The sequence below is a fragment of the Physeter macrocephalus genome, chromosome 20, assembly GCF_002837175.3.
Source record: "Physeter macrocephalus isolate SW-GA chromosome 20, ASM283717v5, whole genome shotgun sequence".
Taxonomy (NCBI): Eukaryota; Metazoa; Chordata; class Mammalia; order Artiodactyla; family Physeteridae; genus Physeter; species Physeter macrocephalus.
In genome coordinates this window covers 2,924,984-2,941,206 of record NC_041233.1, presented here as the reverse complement: position 1 = coordinate 2,941,206, position 16,223 = coordinate 2,924,984, and the positions used below count along the sequence as shown (strand labels likewise).

General features: G+C 48.3%; 1 protein-coding gene and 1 pseudogene across 1 annotated transcript in view; one reads left to right on the top strand and one right to left on the bottom strand.

Annotated features, from left to right (window-relative positions):
• DISC1 (DISC1 scaffold protein) overlaps positions 1-6,950 on the bottom strand; it is a 365,311-nt gene extending 358,361 nt beyond the window's left edge. Inside the window, exon 1 of the mRNA XM_024117085.2 lies at positions 6,893-6,950. Within this exon, the coding sequence (XP_023972853.1) occupies positions 6,893-6,950 (58 nt within the window). The remainder of the gene's footprint in view (positions 1-6,892) is intronic.
• A 1,684-nt stretch (positions 6,951-8,634) lies between these two features.
• The window catches only part of LOC102990086 (uncharacterized), a 12,836-nt pseudogene continuing 5,247 nt past the window's right edge, over positions 8,635-16,223 (top strand).

Sequence of the window (16,223 nt, the reverse complement as noted above, 5' to 3'; positions counted from 1 at the left end):
CGCCACCAGGGAAGCCCCACATTTTTTTTTTAAATCTAAAGAGTCACCACGGTATCTGGCAATGTGATTTGTGCATTTCAATAAACTTTCGAACTGAGATGAACTTCTGGAACTCTTGGTTGGTTTCGAAAGACATAAAAATAACAAGATGGCGTTAATCCACACACGGGATTTTGCTCAATCTAAAATATAATAAATCGTTTAATTCAACTCAGTCAGAGTGGAATAAACCATGAATGTAATACATACATGAGGAGAAAGGCGATAAACCAGAGGGCTTCCTTGAGCTGAAGGGGTTTACATTGGAGTTGGGGAGGCAGGTTAAATACACAACAAACTGAAACAGAAGAAGTGGAAAAGAGTAGAAGATCCCAGAGAACGAGAGAAGGCTGGGAAGTATTACTGGCAAGATGTGTAGAGACTGGGGGCAAAGAGGACAGATTCCATCATGTTCTTGGTGGACAGAATAAAGTGTGCAGTAAAAGGGCCAGAGCATCCATTTTAGGGATTCAGTGGCCTGTTTATGGAAGGCCTGGAAAGGAATGCTAAGAATTTGCTTGCAGGACAATCATGAGTCTTTGCACGGGGGAACAGTGACCTAATCAGATCTCTGCTTTAGGAAGATTTTCCTGGCAGCAGCATGCAGGCTCAGCTGACTGGCAGGAGGTACTGAGCAGAGAAATACTGACACAATCAAGTGTCAGGACTGGGAAGACACAGGAAGGACTGAGATGCCTTTGGAAGAAGCGTCCTAACAGTGGCTGCGAAAATCTGAGGGTTGCCTTAAATCACCCGGAAAGAGTACCAGTCTTCGTCAGATCTCCCCTTTCGACTGGATGGTCCTTGTGGACAGTCTGATACATCTTTAAACACCCTGCTGGGTACACCACAGTGCCGTGCATACAGTAGGTGCCAAATAAATGTTCCTGGCCGGATAAATACAACAGAATGAATAAATGGATAAATAAGTGTCTCTTCTATGAGAGAATTCTATAACCAGAGGAAAAACAAAAGCATTGATAAGAGTCAAGCGAATTTGAGGCCCCAGATCTACTATTTGAATTGAATGCAGATTATACCCAAGGTCAGCTGTCTCACATTTCACTATGCCCGGCTCGTGGCTATAAGGAAAGCATCAAGGAAGTATTAATAAATTGTACGGAGTTGAGACCTTACAAGTTCTCATCACCAGAAAAAAAAAAAAAAACAACTTTGTAACTTTCTAAGGTGAGGAATGTTAACTAGACTTATTGTAATGATCACTGCACAATGTATACAAATACCGAATCATTAAGTCCTGCACCTGAAACTAATATAATGTTAGTGTCAATTACACCCTAATTTAAAAAAAGAATTGTACTGAGATACACAAACTTTTTTTCAGCAGAGGATCTGTAATCACAAAACAGCTTTCACAAGTCTCTGTTTCCAGTGTATAAGAAACAGAGCCCCCATTTATCTCTCTCTTTACTTTTTTTCTTATTCCACCACTGTGAAATTGTCCTCCTTTGCCTATCAGTATTTTAGTAAGATAAGATATGCTTTCATTTATAAATGCAAAACACATACATTCTCCTGTGTTAAAAATAAAGCCTAATAATTATGCCAAACCATCTTATCAATCGACTTGCAAATTAAGAGACGACAGGTATGAAAAAGAAAAGTTAGGTTGCATGTCACAAAACCAAATTTAAAGTCAGGTTCTACATTCAAGACACAATTCACTCATTCAATTTAGATATTTCGCCTTTCAACCCGTGAAAGCAATGAGTCTCCACGCAGGGCCACCTGTCAAATGCACGTTTCTATCCCTGGTCGATGTGTTTGCCTGGGTGAACATGATCATGTTAATCGTTAATATCAATCCTGGATACAGGTAACCCTGGGGAGTTAAAATACCGACCTCATTCAGGCAGCTGAGTGCAGAGAGCGGGCTGAGCCTCTTGAAACGGAACCATCTGGGTCGACGGGGGCGGGGAGAGGAGGCAAAACTTGAAACCTCACAGAGCAGAGAATAGGAAATTTACACAGTGGCCCGAGTCCTGGACAATCCCAAGCCTCCAGGACAAAAGTCACAAAATCCGAGAGAGGGAGGGGTTCCCACACATGGTCCACTGCAGCCTGTGTCCCAGGTGCAGACCCCACCATACGGTCACCACAGAATCAGCCAACACTAACTTAAATGCTTCCAATGGCAAAAAGCTGGCCACTTTTCCAGATGGGTTATTCTACGCATGGACAACTTTTTAGCAAGTTTTTCCTCTAAGTTGAAAAGTGATACCCTACTCATGTGTGGCTCTGTTTCTAATTCTGGGCCAAGAAGGCCCTCTAAATGTTGCATGAAATGACTAATGAGTTGAGGAACAAATGGATTCTTACATATCAGTGACAATGTGAAAAAAGTAACCGTTCAGAATTTTAAGTGTTTAAGAGCCATGATAGCTCAAAAATAAATAAATAAGGAGTTGGTTTCAATTCATTTAATATTTCTTAAGTGGAGGGGAATTATGCACAACTACGGAGTGAAGCATGCTTATGGAAACAGCTCCAAGGAAGAGAAGAGGACCCAGATTCTAATACTCTGCTACTCACCCACTTTCCACACCTATAAACTGAGCAGGCCAGACCCCCTGATCTCTACCGTCACTCACAACCATCAGGACCCTGATGTGACTTATCCCCGCAGACAGCTGTGCCACACCTCCAGGAGATTCCTGTCTTAACTGCATTTCTCTGAGAGTTCAAAGCCATCTGCAAATAAAGGGTGAAAGTTCTACCATGGCAGGCAAATGCAGGGGTTGAACAGGTAGAATTATATCCATGTATTTTCAGGATGGGTGCAAGGCAACATGTTTGGGAAATTAACCTGAAGTTGACTGAAAATGAGGATCTAGGGCTATTTATTTCAATTACCTCATTTGAGATCAGGCCCCCTACACCTATGGTTACCATTATAAGGACCAAATATATATTTCTCAGCAGCTGCACTTGGTAAATGCATTTGTCCGTGCCTCATCGGCCAGCACTCAACAGATTTGACCACCTGATCGTTTGAAGCTTCTTCCAGCAATAAATTCTGTGATTCTGTTTTATAACACCCGAAGACCAAGAAGCAACCCTAGTGACCTCAGGAAGCCTATCTCTACCATCCATTTCTGAGTCATGACAGGAGGCAAGTGGCCAAAAGGAAGGAGGGCCAGATAAAAGGAAGCAGACAGAAAACCGATGGTCATGTCAGCAGCTGAGCACACCATGTGGGCCCCTGACTGCCTTCCAAAGCCAAAGAGAAATACCATGTCACTCACTGGTCAGCCACAGTTCTCCTCTCCCGCTACCACTTGGTATGAAAAAACGGGAAGCTGATGGTGAAGTCTGTGCTCCAAGCAAGCAGCTGGTTAACTCTTATTTCAAGAGAAAATGGATTCAGAATGGTCAAAGCATCTGTGGCAAGTATTTTTTAAATTGCATGATCGTTGCACGAAAGATACTTGCTAAGGAATTTTTGCCACAGTCATTAAAATCAAGAACAACAAGAGAAGATTCCCAAGGGCTAAAAGGCTTACATTACTAAATGGTGCTGGCTGGAAAGTGGCACAGCTATGCCAGAGGAGACCCACCCCAGCCCCAGGGTGGCTGCCCAGGGCATCTCTGGAAGCAGTGCTCTCTGCTGGCTTTGCATGAGAACCTGGCATATAAGCTGAATTAGTATCATCATTGTCAAAAAGATTATTCTAATTCTGGTCTAATGATCCTAATCTAAAAATTTTATACTCAGAAACTTTGTTCTGTGCTGGTCTTTAGATCTTATTATTTAAAGGTCACCCCTGTATCCTCTCTTCACTCTGAAGATCTTTCATCAAACTCTGACCAAAATCACAATAAAATTCAAACATTAACAATTTAGTCGCTAATCCTTCTTCGACCACAATTTTAAGAATTTTTTTAAAAGGAAGTTTTTTTTTTAAAAAAAGGAAAAGTTTTAATGAGCATAATAAATGTGGGCTTTCTTTTTCTAATGTCTTAATGTTTGAGCAATGAGCTACTGTTATTTTTGTCATCTAATGAAACAATAATAGTTTGCATGCAGTTTTTTGGAAGTAGATATAAATTGATGAACATCGCACAGAAATGGCTTACAAGAAAAGAGACACCAAACTATTGATCTGCATTGCTGGGATTACGGTGGTTTTCAGTGTTCTTTTTCTTGTTTGTAGTTTTCTGTGCTTCCTGTAACAAGCACCCACTACTTTTGGAATAAGAAAAAAGAATAAAAGAGGAAAAAAAGAATAAGGGAAACAATTGAATTAGGGATTGTTTCTGCAGCACAGAAACCTGGCATTCACTCTCTCAGGTGCACAGACTGCCTGACGGTCCATTTCTGGGGGCATCTCAGGTGAACAGTGAGGTCCTTGCAGAAATGTCCTGGGTCCCAGCCCTGCCAGGTAACCATGACACCAAAAGCCTCAATCCCAGTTTACCCCTCTTGTGCCGTCCTAAGGGTCCTGGCAAATTTATGTGTTAAAATAAAATATTCATGCAGACTCTATTTAGTTTTGAGATCTCTGATGAGTTCTTTTTCCTTTTTCTCAAAGTGTTTATTCAATACTCTATTATTTAAGGGGATTTCTGATGAGTTCTTGTGATATGTTCTTTTAAGGTTTTAGTACGTTTTTTCTCTGCAAATTTTCACTGCTTATTTTTACAAGAAGACAGCTTAAAATGGGATTTTTTTTTACATAGGGATGAAAACAATTAAGATTATTTCAAAGTCTCTTCTGCCAGGGCTAACAATTCACTCATGTTTTGGAGTCTATAAATATGTAGGGTATATTATTATCAATTGTTCTAACACAGGTCTGCTCTGAGCTACAGTTCGTCTGCGTGAGGTCAGTTTGGCCAGTGGTTGAGAACACAGCTGAGAGAGGCACCCACACCAGGGTTCTAATCCTAGCTGTACCCTCAACAGCCACATGACCTTTGGAAAGAAGCAGGGTGACCTTGCATCTCAGCTTTGTACAGGGAGAGGATTATAAGTATCTATCTTACAACAGTCTGGGCGGATTTCATCAGAGCAATTCCTGATAGACTGCCTGGCATACCGTAAGCGGTAAAAAAAAAATTGCAGATGTTCTTATTCCTCTTGATAGCAGTGATGTCTTATATTCATGCAGTGACTCGCATGCTTCAAGGGGCTCTCAGATCTTTTACCTCATTTGAGTCTCAGGCAGCTCTATCAGTCCAAAAAGTTACTGTCCCCATTTTATCTTTTTTGTAAACAGATGAGGAAACTGAGGCTCAAGATCACAGAGCTTAGAAAGGAGCTCCAGGCCTCTTTTTGCTCAGTGTCAGGTCTCAACCGACCCTCAAAAGACTTCATGTGCCATGCCTGAACTTAATAAGATTAAATTTCCTTTAAAAAAAAAACTCTGCCGGGCTTCCCTGGTGGCGCAGTGGTTGAGGGTCCGCCTGCCGATACAGAGGACGCGGGTTCGTGCCCCGGTCCGGGAAGATCCCACATGCCGCGGAGCGGCTGGGCCCGTGAGCCATGGCCGCTGAGCCTGCGCGTCCGGAGCCTGTGCTCCGCAACGGGGAAGGCCACAACAGTGAGAGGCCCGCGTATCGAAAAAAAAAAAAAAACTCTGCTATTCATACTTTAATCAAATCAAACTGGTTTTTCTACACCACTCCAAATTAATTATGTTTTGCTCAGTAAAAACAGCAACTAAGGTTATTATTTAGAGCTTACTGTGTATCTCAACTCTGGGCTGGGGGTTCGCATCCACGGCCACATTTAAACCCATAGGGACCCTATGAGGTAGCACTGTCATTGTCCCCACCTCATAAATGGGGCAACTGAGGCACAACTAAGTCCAGGATTTAGATGCAGGATGACTGCCTCATACCCCAGCTCTTAAGACTCTGGTATTGTCCAAATAGCATTTGCCCAACTGACCATACGTTTTGCAAAGTGCTTTCACACACAGCAAGTCTATGGGACCTGATTAGGGGGGGTGGGAGTGAAGGAGGGGATGGGTTAGCAGCGTTCTCTTCTACATTCGAAGAAATCGAGGCTCAGAGATGTTAAAGGACTTGTCAAAGTTGCCCGGCCCTCTTCTGGCGCAGCAAGGACACATACTCCCGGACTCCAAACCTCATTCTCTTCCCAAAGTCTCAAATTCCTTTGCATGTATTTTAAAAGTGAGGATGGTAGGAGACGTCCTGCCGTTCCTGAAAAGCAACTGTGCACTTAATGGCCTAAGTGTCAACCCTGAGCGTTGACAGCGTGACCCGTACTCTGGGCGGTGGAAGCGGAGGGCTCGCTCCGAGCCGGGCGTGGGCGTCACTACTGCCGAGGAAACGCGAGGTGAAACTGCTCGCCGAGCAGCCACTTGGGGCGGTGCCAGCACCTCGTTCCTCAACCCACCCCAACCTCCAGGTCCCCGATGGGGTGGAAGCCGAGACTCGGCCCGGGGTCGGGACGCGGTCTCGGCACCGGGCGCCCGGGCGCCCCCTGTCCCGCGGGTGCGCGGGTGAAGGCGCACGGCGACCCGAGGCTCGGACGGCGCAGTCCCCGGGCGCATCCAAACCCGAGCGCGCCCCGGCCGCCTTCCTCGGCCACCGGGACCCGCCCGGGCGGGTCCGACCGGCGCTGCTGCCAAAACTGCGGCTCCCGGGATCTCAGCACGGTCTTCGGGGAGGACCCGGCGCGACATGGACCCCAGCGCGGCGCGCCACGCGCCCTGCCTCAGTTTCCCTCACCTCGCAAGGATGCATAAACCCAAGATGTTAACAGCGGCACGGCCCGGACCTGCACGATTTCCAGACGGAAAAGCGCACCCTCCCCGCCGGACCCCCGCCCCGACCCGCCGGGCCGCCGTGACAGCACCCCTACCTGCGCGGTGGCCCCCGCCGCCACCGGCCGGGGCGCCCTGGGGACCCCCGCCCAGCATGCGCCCCGCCGGCTCCTCCTGCTCCGCCTCCTCCGCCTCCAGCTCCGCGGCGGCCAGCGGGCTCCGTGCGCCCCGAGGCCCGCGGCTGGGGAAGCGAGCGGCCGCGCCGGACGGGAAGTGGGGAGGGGGCTGGCGAGGAAGGGGAGGCTCCTTCCTCCTCCCGGGCCGCGGGGGCGGTTTCCTCCCCAGCCTCGGCCCCGGCACGCGCGCGCGCACACACACATACGCACACAAGCACGCACACACACGCACGCACACACATACGCACACAAGCACACGCACACGCGAGCGGCTGGGGCGGGCGGGGCCCGGGGCCCACAGCCTGTGTCCCGGACCTCGGGAAGTTTGCTTTTCGCTCTCGCCCGTTTGCTGGACGAAGACGAGAGGGGAAGTGCGGTGGGGAGAACGGGTGTTCGGAGAAGGAGAAACTGGGAGGCCTTCGTGGGGCGGGGGGCGGGGCGGGTCTACGAGGGTGCCTCGCAGACACTAATTAGGGAAGTGACCAAAGGGTTGATGGAAGAGATGGAGGGGAGAAGAGGGGCGGGGGGAGGAGAGGGGCGGGGGGAGGAGAACGAGGGGAGACGACAGACCACACTGGGAAAGAGCGGGGCGAGCAGTTCAACATGAAATGAGGATCCAACTATTTGAATCTTCTGGCAGCACTGGACTGGTCCCAGATCCCCCTCTCCACTTCGGGCAACCATCCCAGGACACAGCTGCGATCCGTGCCGAGCTCGACTCCCCTCCTCTTCGGTTCCTTCAAGGGGGCTCCTGGAGCATCCCTGACGCCGCACCTGTCAGACACGGTTCTTGCCCTTAAGGGGCTCCCCTCCAGCGGGGAAGGGAAATATGTGCGTATAAAACTAAATAACAGCATGCAGTGGAATATGCCACGAGCCAGAGGTTTGGCACAAAACGTTGCAGAAGTTGGGGGTAAGGGAGTGTCGTGAAGAAGGATCGGAGAGGCTCTCTGGAGGAAGGGAAAGGATCTTGCTAGAACTACAGGAGGGTCAAGGGCCTTCACGAGATAAGAACTGTGTCCGTGAAAACACCTGGATGTGCTTGGGAGTCGGAGAGTTGTGGGACGCAATGAATATGTGGATGTGACGCATGTGGGAAGATGGTGGAAGGAACAAAAAAGTTGGATCAAGCTGCATGTAACGGTGTAGACCACGAAGCAGAGATCTGGACTCAATGCTGTGGTTTGAGAGATTAGAAAAACAGCTCCGTTTGTTTAGCTAGTTGACAGAAACATGGGGCAAGAGGTGACCTACACTAAATGAAGTGGAAATGCCAGAACTGCCCTGGTATACGGGAAAGGAATTATCTAAAGGCTTAGGGAGGTTGAAGTATTAGAGTGGATTTATCACATATGACCTGCTTACTCACTCCGAGAGGGTCCAGAGGGCACACCGTTCACCGTGACTCTGAGAAATCATTTTGTGACCCAGCATCGTTGGTCAGCTCTTCTCTGTAGGTCAGAAATTATAGTGGGAACTATGCCACTGCAGTGTGGGTCCTTAAAGGCAGTGAGGATAATTGGACCCCAGAGCAGCTGGGGCCACATGGTGGCAGTGAATCACCAAAGGCAGGGTGGGCATGGTTTCTGTAATGGACAGCAGAGTCAGAGCAGCAACCGGAAGAGTCTTGACAGCCACAGACCTATGGCATTGGCCGGTTAATCATGGGGTTTTTCGATGAGAATGCTACTGAATTCTTATTTGATCTATATGAGCAGGAAAGTTCTAGGTCAAGGGAACAAAAGCGGAACTGTAATTACGAAAACAGAGAGACTCCCATCAATTCCCAGACTTGCGTCAGTTTGCAGACCCAGAACTCCTTGAACGAAAGAGATGTCTGTCTCTTCCAGGAAAGACCTCGCAACGCTGCCAAAAAATATATACTATTAATCTTTCTTCAGCCTTCCCCGAAGGGACATAGGGCCTTTTACTCGGGTGACTGTGCACTGGGGGAAAGGAAATAATCAGACTTTTCAGGAATTACTGGACACTGGCTCTGAACTGACCCTGAGCCCAGGAGACCCAGAACATCACTGCAGTCCACTAGTCCAAGTAGGGTCTTATGGAGGTCAGGTAATCGATGGAGTTTTAGCTCAGGTCCATCTCCTGGTGGGTCTCTGCACTCATCCTGGGGTGATTTCTCCAGTTTTGGAATGCGTCATTAGAATGATTCTCAGCAATTGGCAGGATCCCCACAGTGGCTCTGGGACCTGTGGAGTGAGGGCTGTTTTGCTAGGAAAGGCCAAGTGGAAGCCGCTACAAACTGCCTCTGCCTTCGAAAAGAGTTAGCCAAAGGCAAGTCTGCCTTCGTGGAAAGATTGCCGAGATCAGTGCCTCCATCAAGGACGTGAAAGACGCAGGGGTGGTGATGCCCAGCACCTCTCCGTTCAACATGCCCGTGTGGCCTGTGCAGAAGACAGATGGGTACTGGAGAATGACAGTGGATTATCATAAATTTAAGGATGTGCTGATTCCCCTTGCAGCTGCTATACCAGCTGTAACATCACTGTTTAAGCAAATTCATACATCTGCTAGTATCTGGTATGCAGCTATTGGTCTAGGGAACATTTTTTCTCCACACCTGTCAGTAAAGACCACCAGGGCAGCTTTCTTTCAGCTGGCAAAACCAGCGGTGCAGCAAAGACTGCCCTACCTCAGGGATAGATCAGTTCGCCAGCCCTACATCATCATTTGGTCAAGCAGGCACCCTATCGCCTTTCTCTTCCGGAAGACTTCACACTGGTCCATTCCATTGATGATGTTACGCCGATTGGACCTAGTGAGTGGGAAAGACTAGCCGTTCTAGGCTTATCAGTGAGACATTTGTATGCCAGAGCGTGGAAGATAAATCTGACAGAAGTTCTAGAGCCTTCCATCTCAGTGGGATTTCTAGAGGTCCGGTGGTATAGGCGAAGGATAAGTTGTTGTATTTGGCCCTTCCTATGACTGGAAAAGAGACACAACACCCAATGGTCCCCTTTGGGTTTGGGAAGCAACATATTCCTTATTTGGGGGTACTACTCAAGTCCATTTACCAAGCTGCCAGTTTTGAGTGGAGCCGAGAACAAAAGAAGACTCTGCACCACGTCCGGGCTGCCCTGTGAGCTGCCCTCTGCCATCTGAGCCACATGATCCTGCAGATCCAGTGGTCAATGGTGGTAGCTGCTGGTAGAGGCTGGGTCAGACCCCTATGGGGGGGGGTCACATCACAGACCCTGAAGATTACAGAGCAAAGCCCTGCCATCCTCTGTGGATAAGTACTCTCATTTTGAGAAACAGCCTTTTACTTACTGCTGGGCCTTAGTACTAACTGAACGTTTAACCGTGGGCCACCACATCGCCGTGCAAGCTGAGCTGCCCTTCATGAACTGGGTGTCGTCTGACCCACAGGCATGAATCTGGGCATGCAAAGCAGCACTCCATCATCAAATGGAAGTGGTACATATGAGATGCGGCTCAAGCAGACCTGGAAGGCACAAGCAAGTTACATAAGGAAGGGGCCCAAATGCCCAATGTCCCCGCACCCGCTATACTACCTTCTCTCTCACAGCCTGCACCTGCGGCCTCATGGCCAGTTCCCTAGGATCAGCTGACTGAGGAAGAGAAAACTTGGGCCTGCTTTACAGGTGGTCCTGCATAATATTCAGGTACCACCCAAAAGTAGACAGCAGCTGTAGCTCAGCCCTTTCTGGGATATCCCCGAAGGACAGTGGTGAAGGAAAATCCACCCAGTGGGCAGACCTTTGAGCAGTGAACCTTGTTGTTCAGTTTGCTTGAAAGGAGAAATGGCCAGAAGAACAAGTCTATGCCAATTCAGGGACTGTGGCCAATGGTTTGGCTGGATGGTCAGGGATTTGAAAGGAACATGATTGGAAAATTGGTGACAAGGAGATCTGAGGAAGAGGTATACAGATAGACCTCTCTGAATGGGCAAAAAACTCGAAGATACTGTGTCACAAATAGATGCTCTGGTCTCAACAGAGGAGGATTGTGATCCTCAAGTGGATAGGATGACGCCGTTCCGTGGGTACCAGTCAGCCTCCTTCTCCAGCTACGCTTGACATTGTCCAACAGGCTGATGAGCAAAGTGGTCGTGGTGGCAGGGCTGGAAGTTATCCGTGAGCTCAGCAATATAGACTTCCACTCACCAAGGCCAGCCTGACCACGGCCACCGCTGAGGGTCCAAGCTGCCAGCAGCAGGACCAACAATATGGCAGCCTTCCCCCGTTTGCTACTTGGTGGCAGGTTGATTCCGTTAGACCACTTCCATCATGGGAGGGGCAGCGTTTTGTTCTTCCTGGAGTCGATAATTACACGGAATACAGATTTCCTTTTCCTGAACACAATGCTTCTGCTGAAACTACCATCTATGGACTCATAAAATGCCTATCCACACAGCATTGCTTCTGATCAAGGAACTCACTTCACAGCAAATGAAGTGTGGTGATGGGCCCACACTCACAGAATTCACTAGTGTAACCACGTTCCCTATCATCCTGACGCAGCTGGCTTGATAGAACAATGGAACGGCCTTTTGAAGACTCAGTTACAGCACCACTAGGTAGCAGTACCTTGCAGATCTGAGCAAGGTTCTCCAGGACGCTCTCTGTGGATGCTCTGAATCATTGTTCAGTATATGGTGCTGTTTCTCCCATGGCCAGATTCATGGATCCGAAGAATCAAGGGGTAGAAATGGGAGTGGCATCTCTCACCATGAGCGTTAGTGATCCAGTAGCAAAAGTTCTGCCTTCTAGTCCCACAACCTTATGTTCAGCTGGCCTAGAGCTGTTAGTTCCAAAGGGGGGAATGGTTTCACCAAGAAAAACAACAATTATGCCATTTAACTGGAAGTTCAGATTGCCACCTGGCAGCGTTGGGTACCTTGTGTCTCTGAATCAACAGGCAAAGAAGGGACTTATGATGTTGACTGGAGTGACTGAGCCTCAGTACCAAGGGGACATTGGACTGCATGCCACAGTGCGGGTAAGGAAGCATATGTCTGGAATATAGGAGATCCCTCAGGGCACCGCTTAGTATTTCCTTGCCCTCTGACTAAAGTCCATGGAAAACTATGACAGCCTAGTTCAGGGAGGACTACTAATGGCCCAGTCCTTTCAACAATGAAGGTTTGGGTCACCCCAGCAGGTAAATAACCAGGACCAGCTGAGGTGCTTCCTGAAGGCAAAGGGAATGATTAGTTGAAGGAGGTAGTTACAAATACCAGCTCCAACCAGGTGACCAGTTACATAACTGAAAACTGTAATTGACATGAGAATCTCTTCTTTATTTTCTTAGGACTCTGTTTATACATGGATAAGAAAGGGAGAAGACAGAGATACGTGATGTATTATTTTACATTTTATCTTTGTTTTCTTCTCTTCCTTATCCACTTACATAAGATGTACTAATAATAATTAAATTTACAACACAGTATTTAAGTGCGAGGACACGAAGGGGAAGGCTGAACATCGCCCGAGGACTCTGCGTCTTCTTCTGGGGAGAAGGTTAGTGAGTTTAGGGTTATACTCAGGGCAGTTGTGTCATGTTAAGTGGAAGTACTTTGCTACTGTCTTCATTTGGAGACTATGAATGGCTTCAGGAGATGTGTATGGATGCCAGGTCAACAAGACTTGGACTGTGATGTAGGTCTTATGTGTCAGCTGGGCCAGGCTATTAAATCAACCCAGCCATTTAATCAAACTCTAATTTAGGTGTTTCTGTGGAGGTACTTTTGTAGATGTGATTATATCTACAATCAGCTGACTGATTGTAGATAAAGGAGATGACCCTGCATAATGTGGGTGTGTCTCATCCAATCAGCTGAAGTCCCTAAGAGTAAAAACTGAGGTTTCCTGAAGAAGAAAAAAATTCTCCCTCAGGACGGAAGCCTCAAATCCTGAGTTTCCAGCCTGCCCACCTGCCCTACAGATTTCAGAATTGCCAGCCCTGACAAGTGCGTGTGCCAGTTCCTTACAATAAATCTCCGTCTTCTGTCTGTTATCTGTCTAGCCATCCATCCATCCCTCCCGTGGTCCTCCCTTGTCTGCTGCCCCGCTTGGGTCTCCTTCTTTGGTTTCTCCTTTCTCCCCATCCCTTCTTTGAATCTTCCCCAGCATTGCATCCTTGGCCTTCTTCTTTCCTCGAGCATCCCTCATCCTCCACCTGACTCCCGTATCCACTTCCAAGGTTTCAACTACTCTGATACGACCTCGACTGGCATCTTTCACAGCAACCTCTCTCCCAAACTCGATTCATATATCCAACCTGGTGGCTCTGCTGGTCTCCCAAATGTAGTATCTGCAAAAGGATTCTCACTGCCCTCTCCTGCCCATTCCCCAAACTGCTGCTTTCCCAGCATTAACTTTTTTCTGAAGGTAGCTTTACTCTCCCCTTGACCCCTCCTCTCAGACTGGAAACCCGGGAGACAATGCTATAGACCCCTCCACCTCATCCTTGGTGCTCACTGCATCCTGTCCATTCTACCCCAGGACTGTCCTTTGTGTACGTCTGCTGCTTTCCATCCCCGCCACCCCTAAGTGTATTTTCAACTGCTGCCAGAACGTCACCGCTTGGTTGTCTAAGAAGCCATTCAAACCACCAAGTTCAGAGCTGTTCTCATCAACTCCCCCTCAACCCTACACTTCCAACTGTGCTCCCCACGTCACCTCACCTGCTGGCCCTACCATCCCTCTAATCAGCCCAGCAGCGCAGTTTGGAAGGCATTCTACATGTGGTTAGGGGCACAGGGTCTGCCCTCAGAAAAATGCGTGCATATCTAAGCCCCACTACTTCTTAGTCTGAAACCTTGGTAAGTTATTTAACTTGGCTAATCTTCAATTTGCTCAACTGCAAAACAGAATAAATGATAGGATGTACCACATCAGGTGGCTGTGAGAGGGTCTGATGTATGGTCTGGGGTGGGGAGTAAACACTGGGTTTTCTTTAAGTCCCCGAGATGATGCTACAGTCCAGACAGGGACTTCCCTGGTGGCGCGGTGGTTAAGAATCCACCTGCCAATGCAGGGGACACGGGTTCGAGCCCTGGTCCGGGAAGATCCCACGTGCCACGGAGCAACTAAGCCCGCGAGCCGCAACTACTGAGCCACATGCCGCAACTACTGAAGCCCTCCCGCCTAGAGCCTGTGCTCCACAACAAGAGAAGCCACCGCAGTGAGAAGCCCACGCACCGCAACGAAGAGTAGCCCCCGCTCGCCGCAACTAGAGAAAGCCCGCGTGCAGCAACGAAGACCCAACGCAGCCAATAAATAAATAAATAAATAAGAAAAAAAAATTTAAGTGCAGTCAGTGTTAAGACCACTGATGTAATGGTAGTATAGATGGGTCTGTGGAAGATGCAGAAAGACCAGTTAGGAAAGAGACAACAGTCCAGGTAGGAGATCGTGAACGTTTGCAATGAGCATAGAGAAGAGAGACCACATTCATGAAGCAAAATTTCGTGAAACTTGGTAACTGGATGCTGAGGGTAGCTGAGAGGAAGGCATCTAAGATGACTCCAGTTTTTAACTCAGTTGACCGGGCTCAGCGGATGGTGGTACCATAAAGCTGTGGTTCCCCAATATGTTTGTTCACTGTAATCACTTAGGAAATTTTAATATTTTCTCCTAGTCTTATATCTTACCTACTGTGCAGGATTGTATATTCCTAGTCTCTCAAAGGCTTGTGTACAGCAGTGTTCTGTCGTCCACTCGATCATTCTGGGAACTCTGTTCTGCAGATGCCTTTCCCTGGATAGTTGCCCGTTATCCTTGGCCAAAACATCTGGGAAGAGGCAGTGAAGCAGCAGCCATCTGGCTTGAAAGGTCATTGTTGGTCAGCGGCAGCAGAGACAGATGCAGAGGTGCTGGCCAGTTCTGGCTTGTCCTTTCTCTTCCCCGTCTAATGCCTGGGAATCCTTCCCAACTACTCATCCTGCCAGCCAACAGAACCCTCAGGCTCGCCACCGGATACTTCTCTGTGCACTCGCGGACACAAAGCGGCATCGACCTTCCATAGACTTCTATACCAACCCCTTCACAGCCCAGTTCTAACAGCCGGCCGCGCACAGCTCCCCGGTTTCCTGCACACACCCCAACTCCTTCAGCCATGCCACAGCTTCACCCTTTCTCCCACAGCTGTGTGAGCTCCGGTTCCTATAATATATTCCTTGTTCCACAGCACTCATGGAGGTTCTGCTTCTCCAAGTAAACCCTCACGTACAGACCTACTGATTTCAAATCGCTGGCACAGATATTGCAGAAATCTTCCTTTAGTGTTCTCGTTCCCACACAATGCTGAATTAGTTAGGGCTCTTTGATTACAACTAACCAAAACCAATATACTCTAACTTTAGTAAAAAGAAAGTTGGGGGACTTCCCTGGCCGTCCAGTGGTTAGGGCTCCGCGCTTCCACTGCAGGGGGCCCGGCGTTCGATCACTGGTCGGGGAACTAAGATCCTGCAAGCCGGCCACGTGGAAAGCCTGACCCTCCTGGAGCCAGTTCTGAATCTCTACCACTGAGATCCTGAATAGGTCAGGAGCCCCGTCACTGCCATCAAGAGTAGCCAAGGAAGTGGGCCCACACACCAGCATAGTCCCTGGAAGGCACCTCTGAACACAGGGGAAGGGACAGCCAACCCCAAATGTGTCTACTTCAAATGCTGTGGTGAGGCTCAGGCACCAGGGACCCGCTGCTTATGAGCAAACAAGTGACACCTTTAGTTTCCCTTTGCTTTTAATGTTGTTTCCATCGTGGCTGTTACCTAGCAGTGTTTGCCATGGATGTCAGTTCTGGATACTGAGATATGTAAAGGGTGTCTTACAGGAAGAATAACTGAGAGCAAAGGATGACTGGATAATTGGTCTAGGAATATTTTTTAATTTAAATTTTTGGAAAGTTTTTCCTTGTAACTACTACCAGACTCTTCAGCAGAGCAGAGATGGAGTAGCATCACTGATGCCAATGCAATCTGAGGCTGTAGCCCAAGAGTCCCGGCTCCGCTAAGAGAATCAGCAGTACTTCTGCTATAGTGAAATTACACATACCTACAGATTGCACTGACGTAGACAACGAACATTAAATACTGCAGGTGTAAATGTATAGCAAAAAGCTAGGGCCTCAGAGGAAAAAAAAAATGTACGGCTCTTTTGCCAAAGCAGTGAAATTCAAAAATTGTGGTTAAGAATACGGGAGTCTCGGGCTTCCCTGGTGGCGCAGTGGTTGAGAGTCCGCCTGCCGATGCAGGGGACGCGGGTTC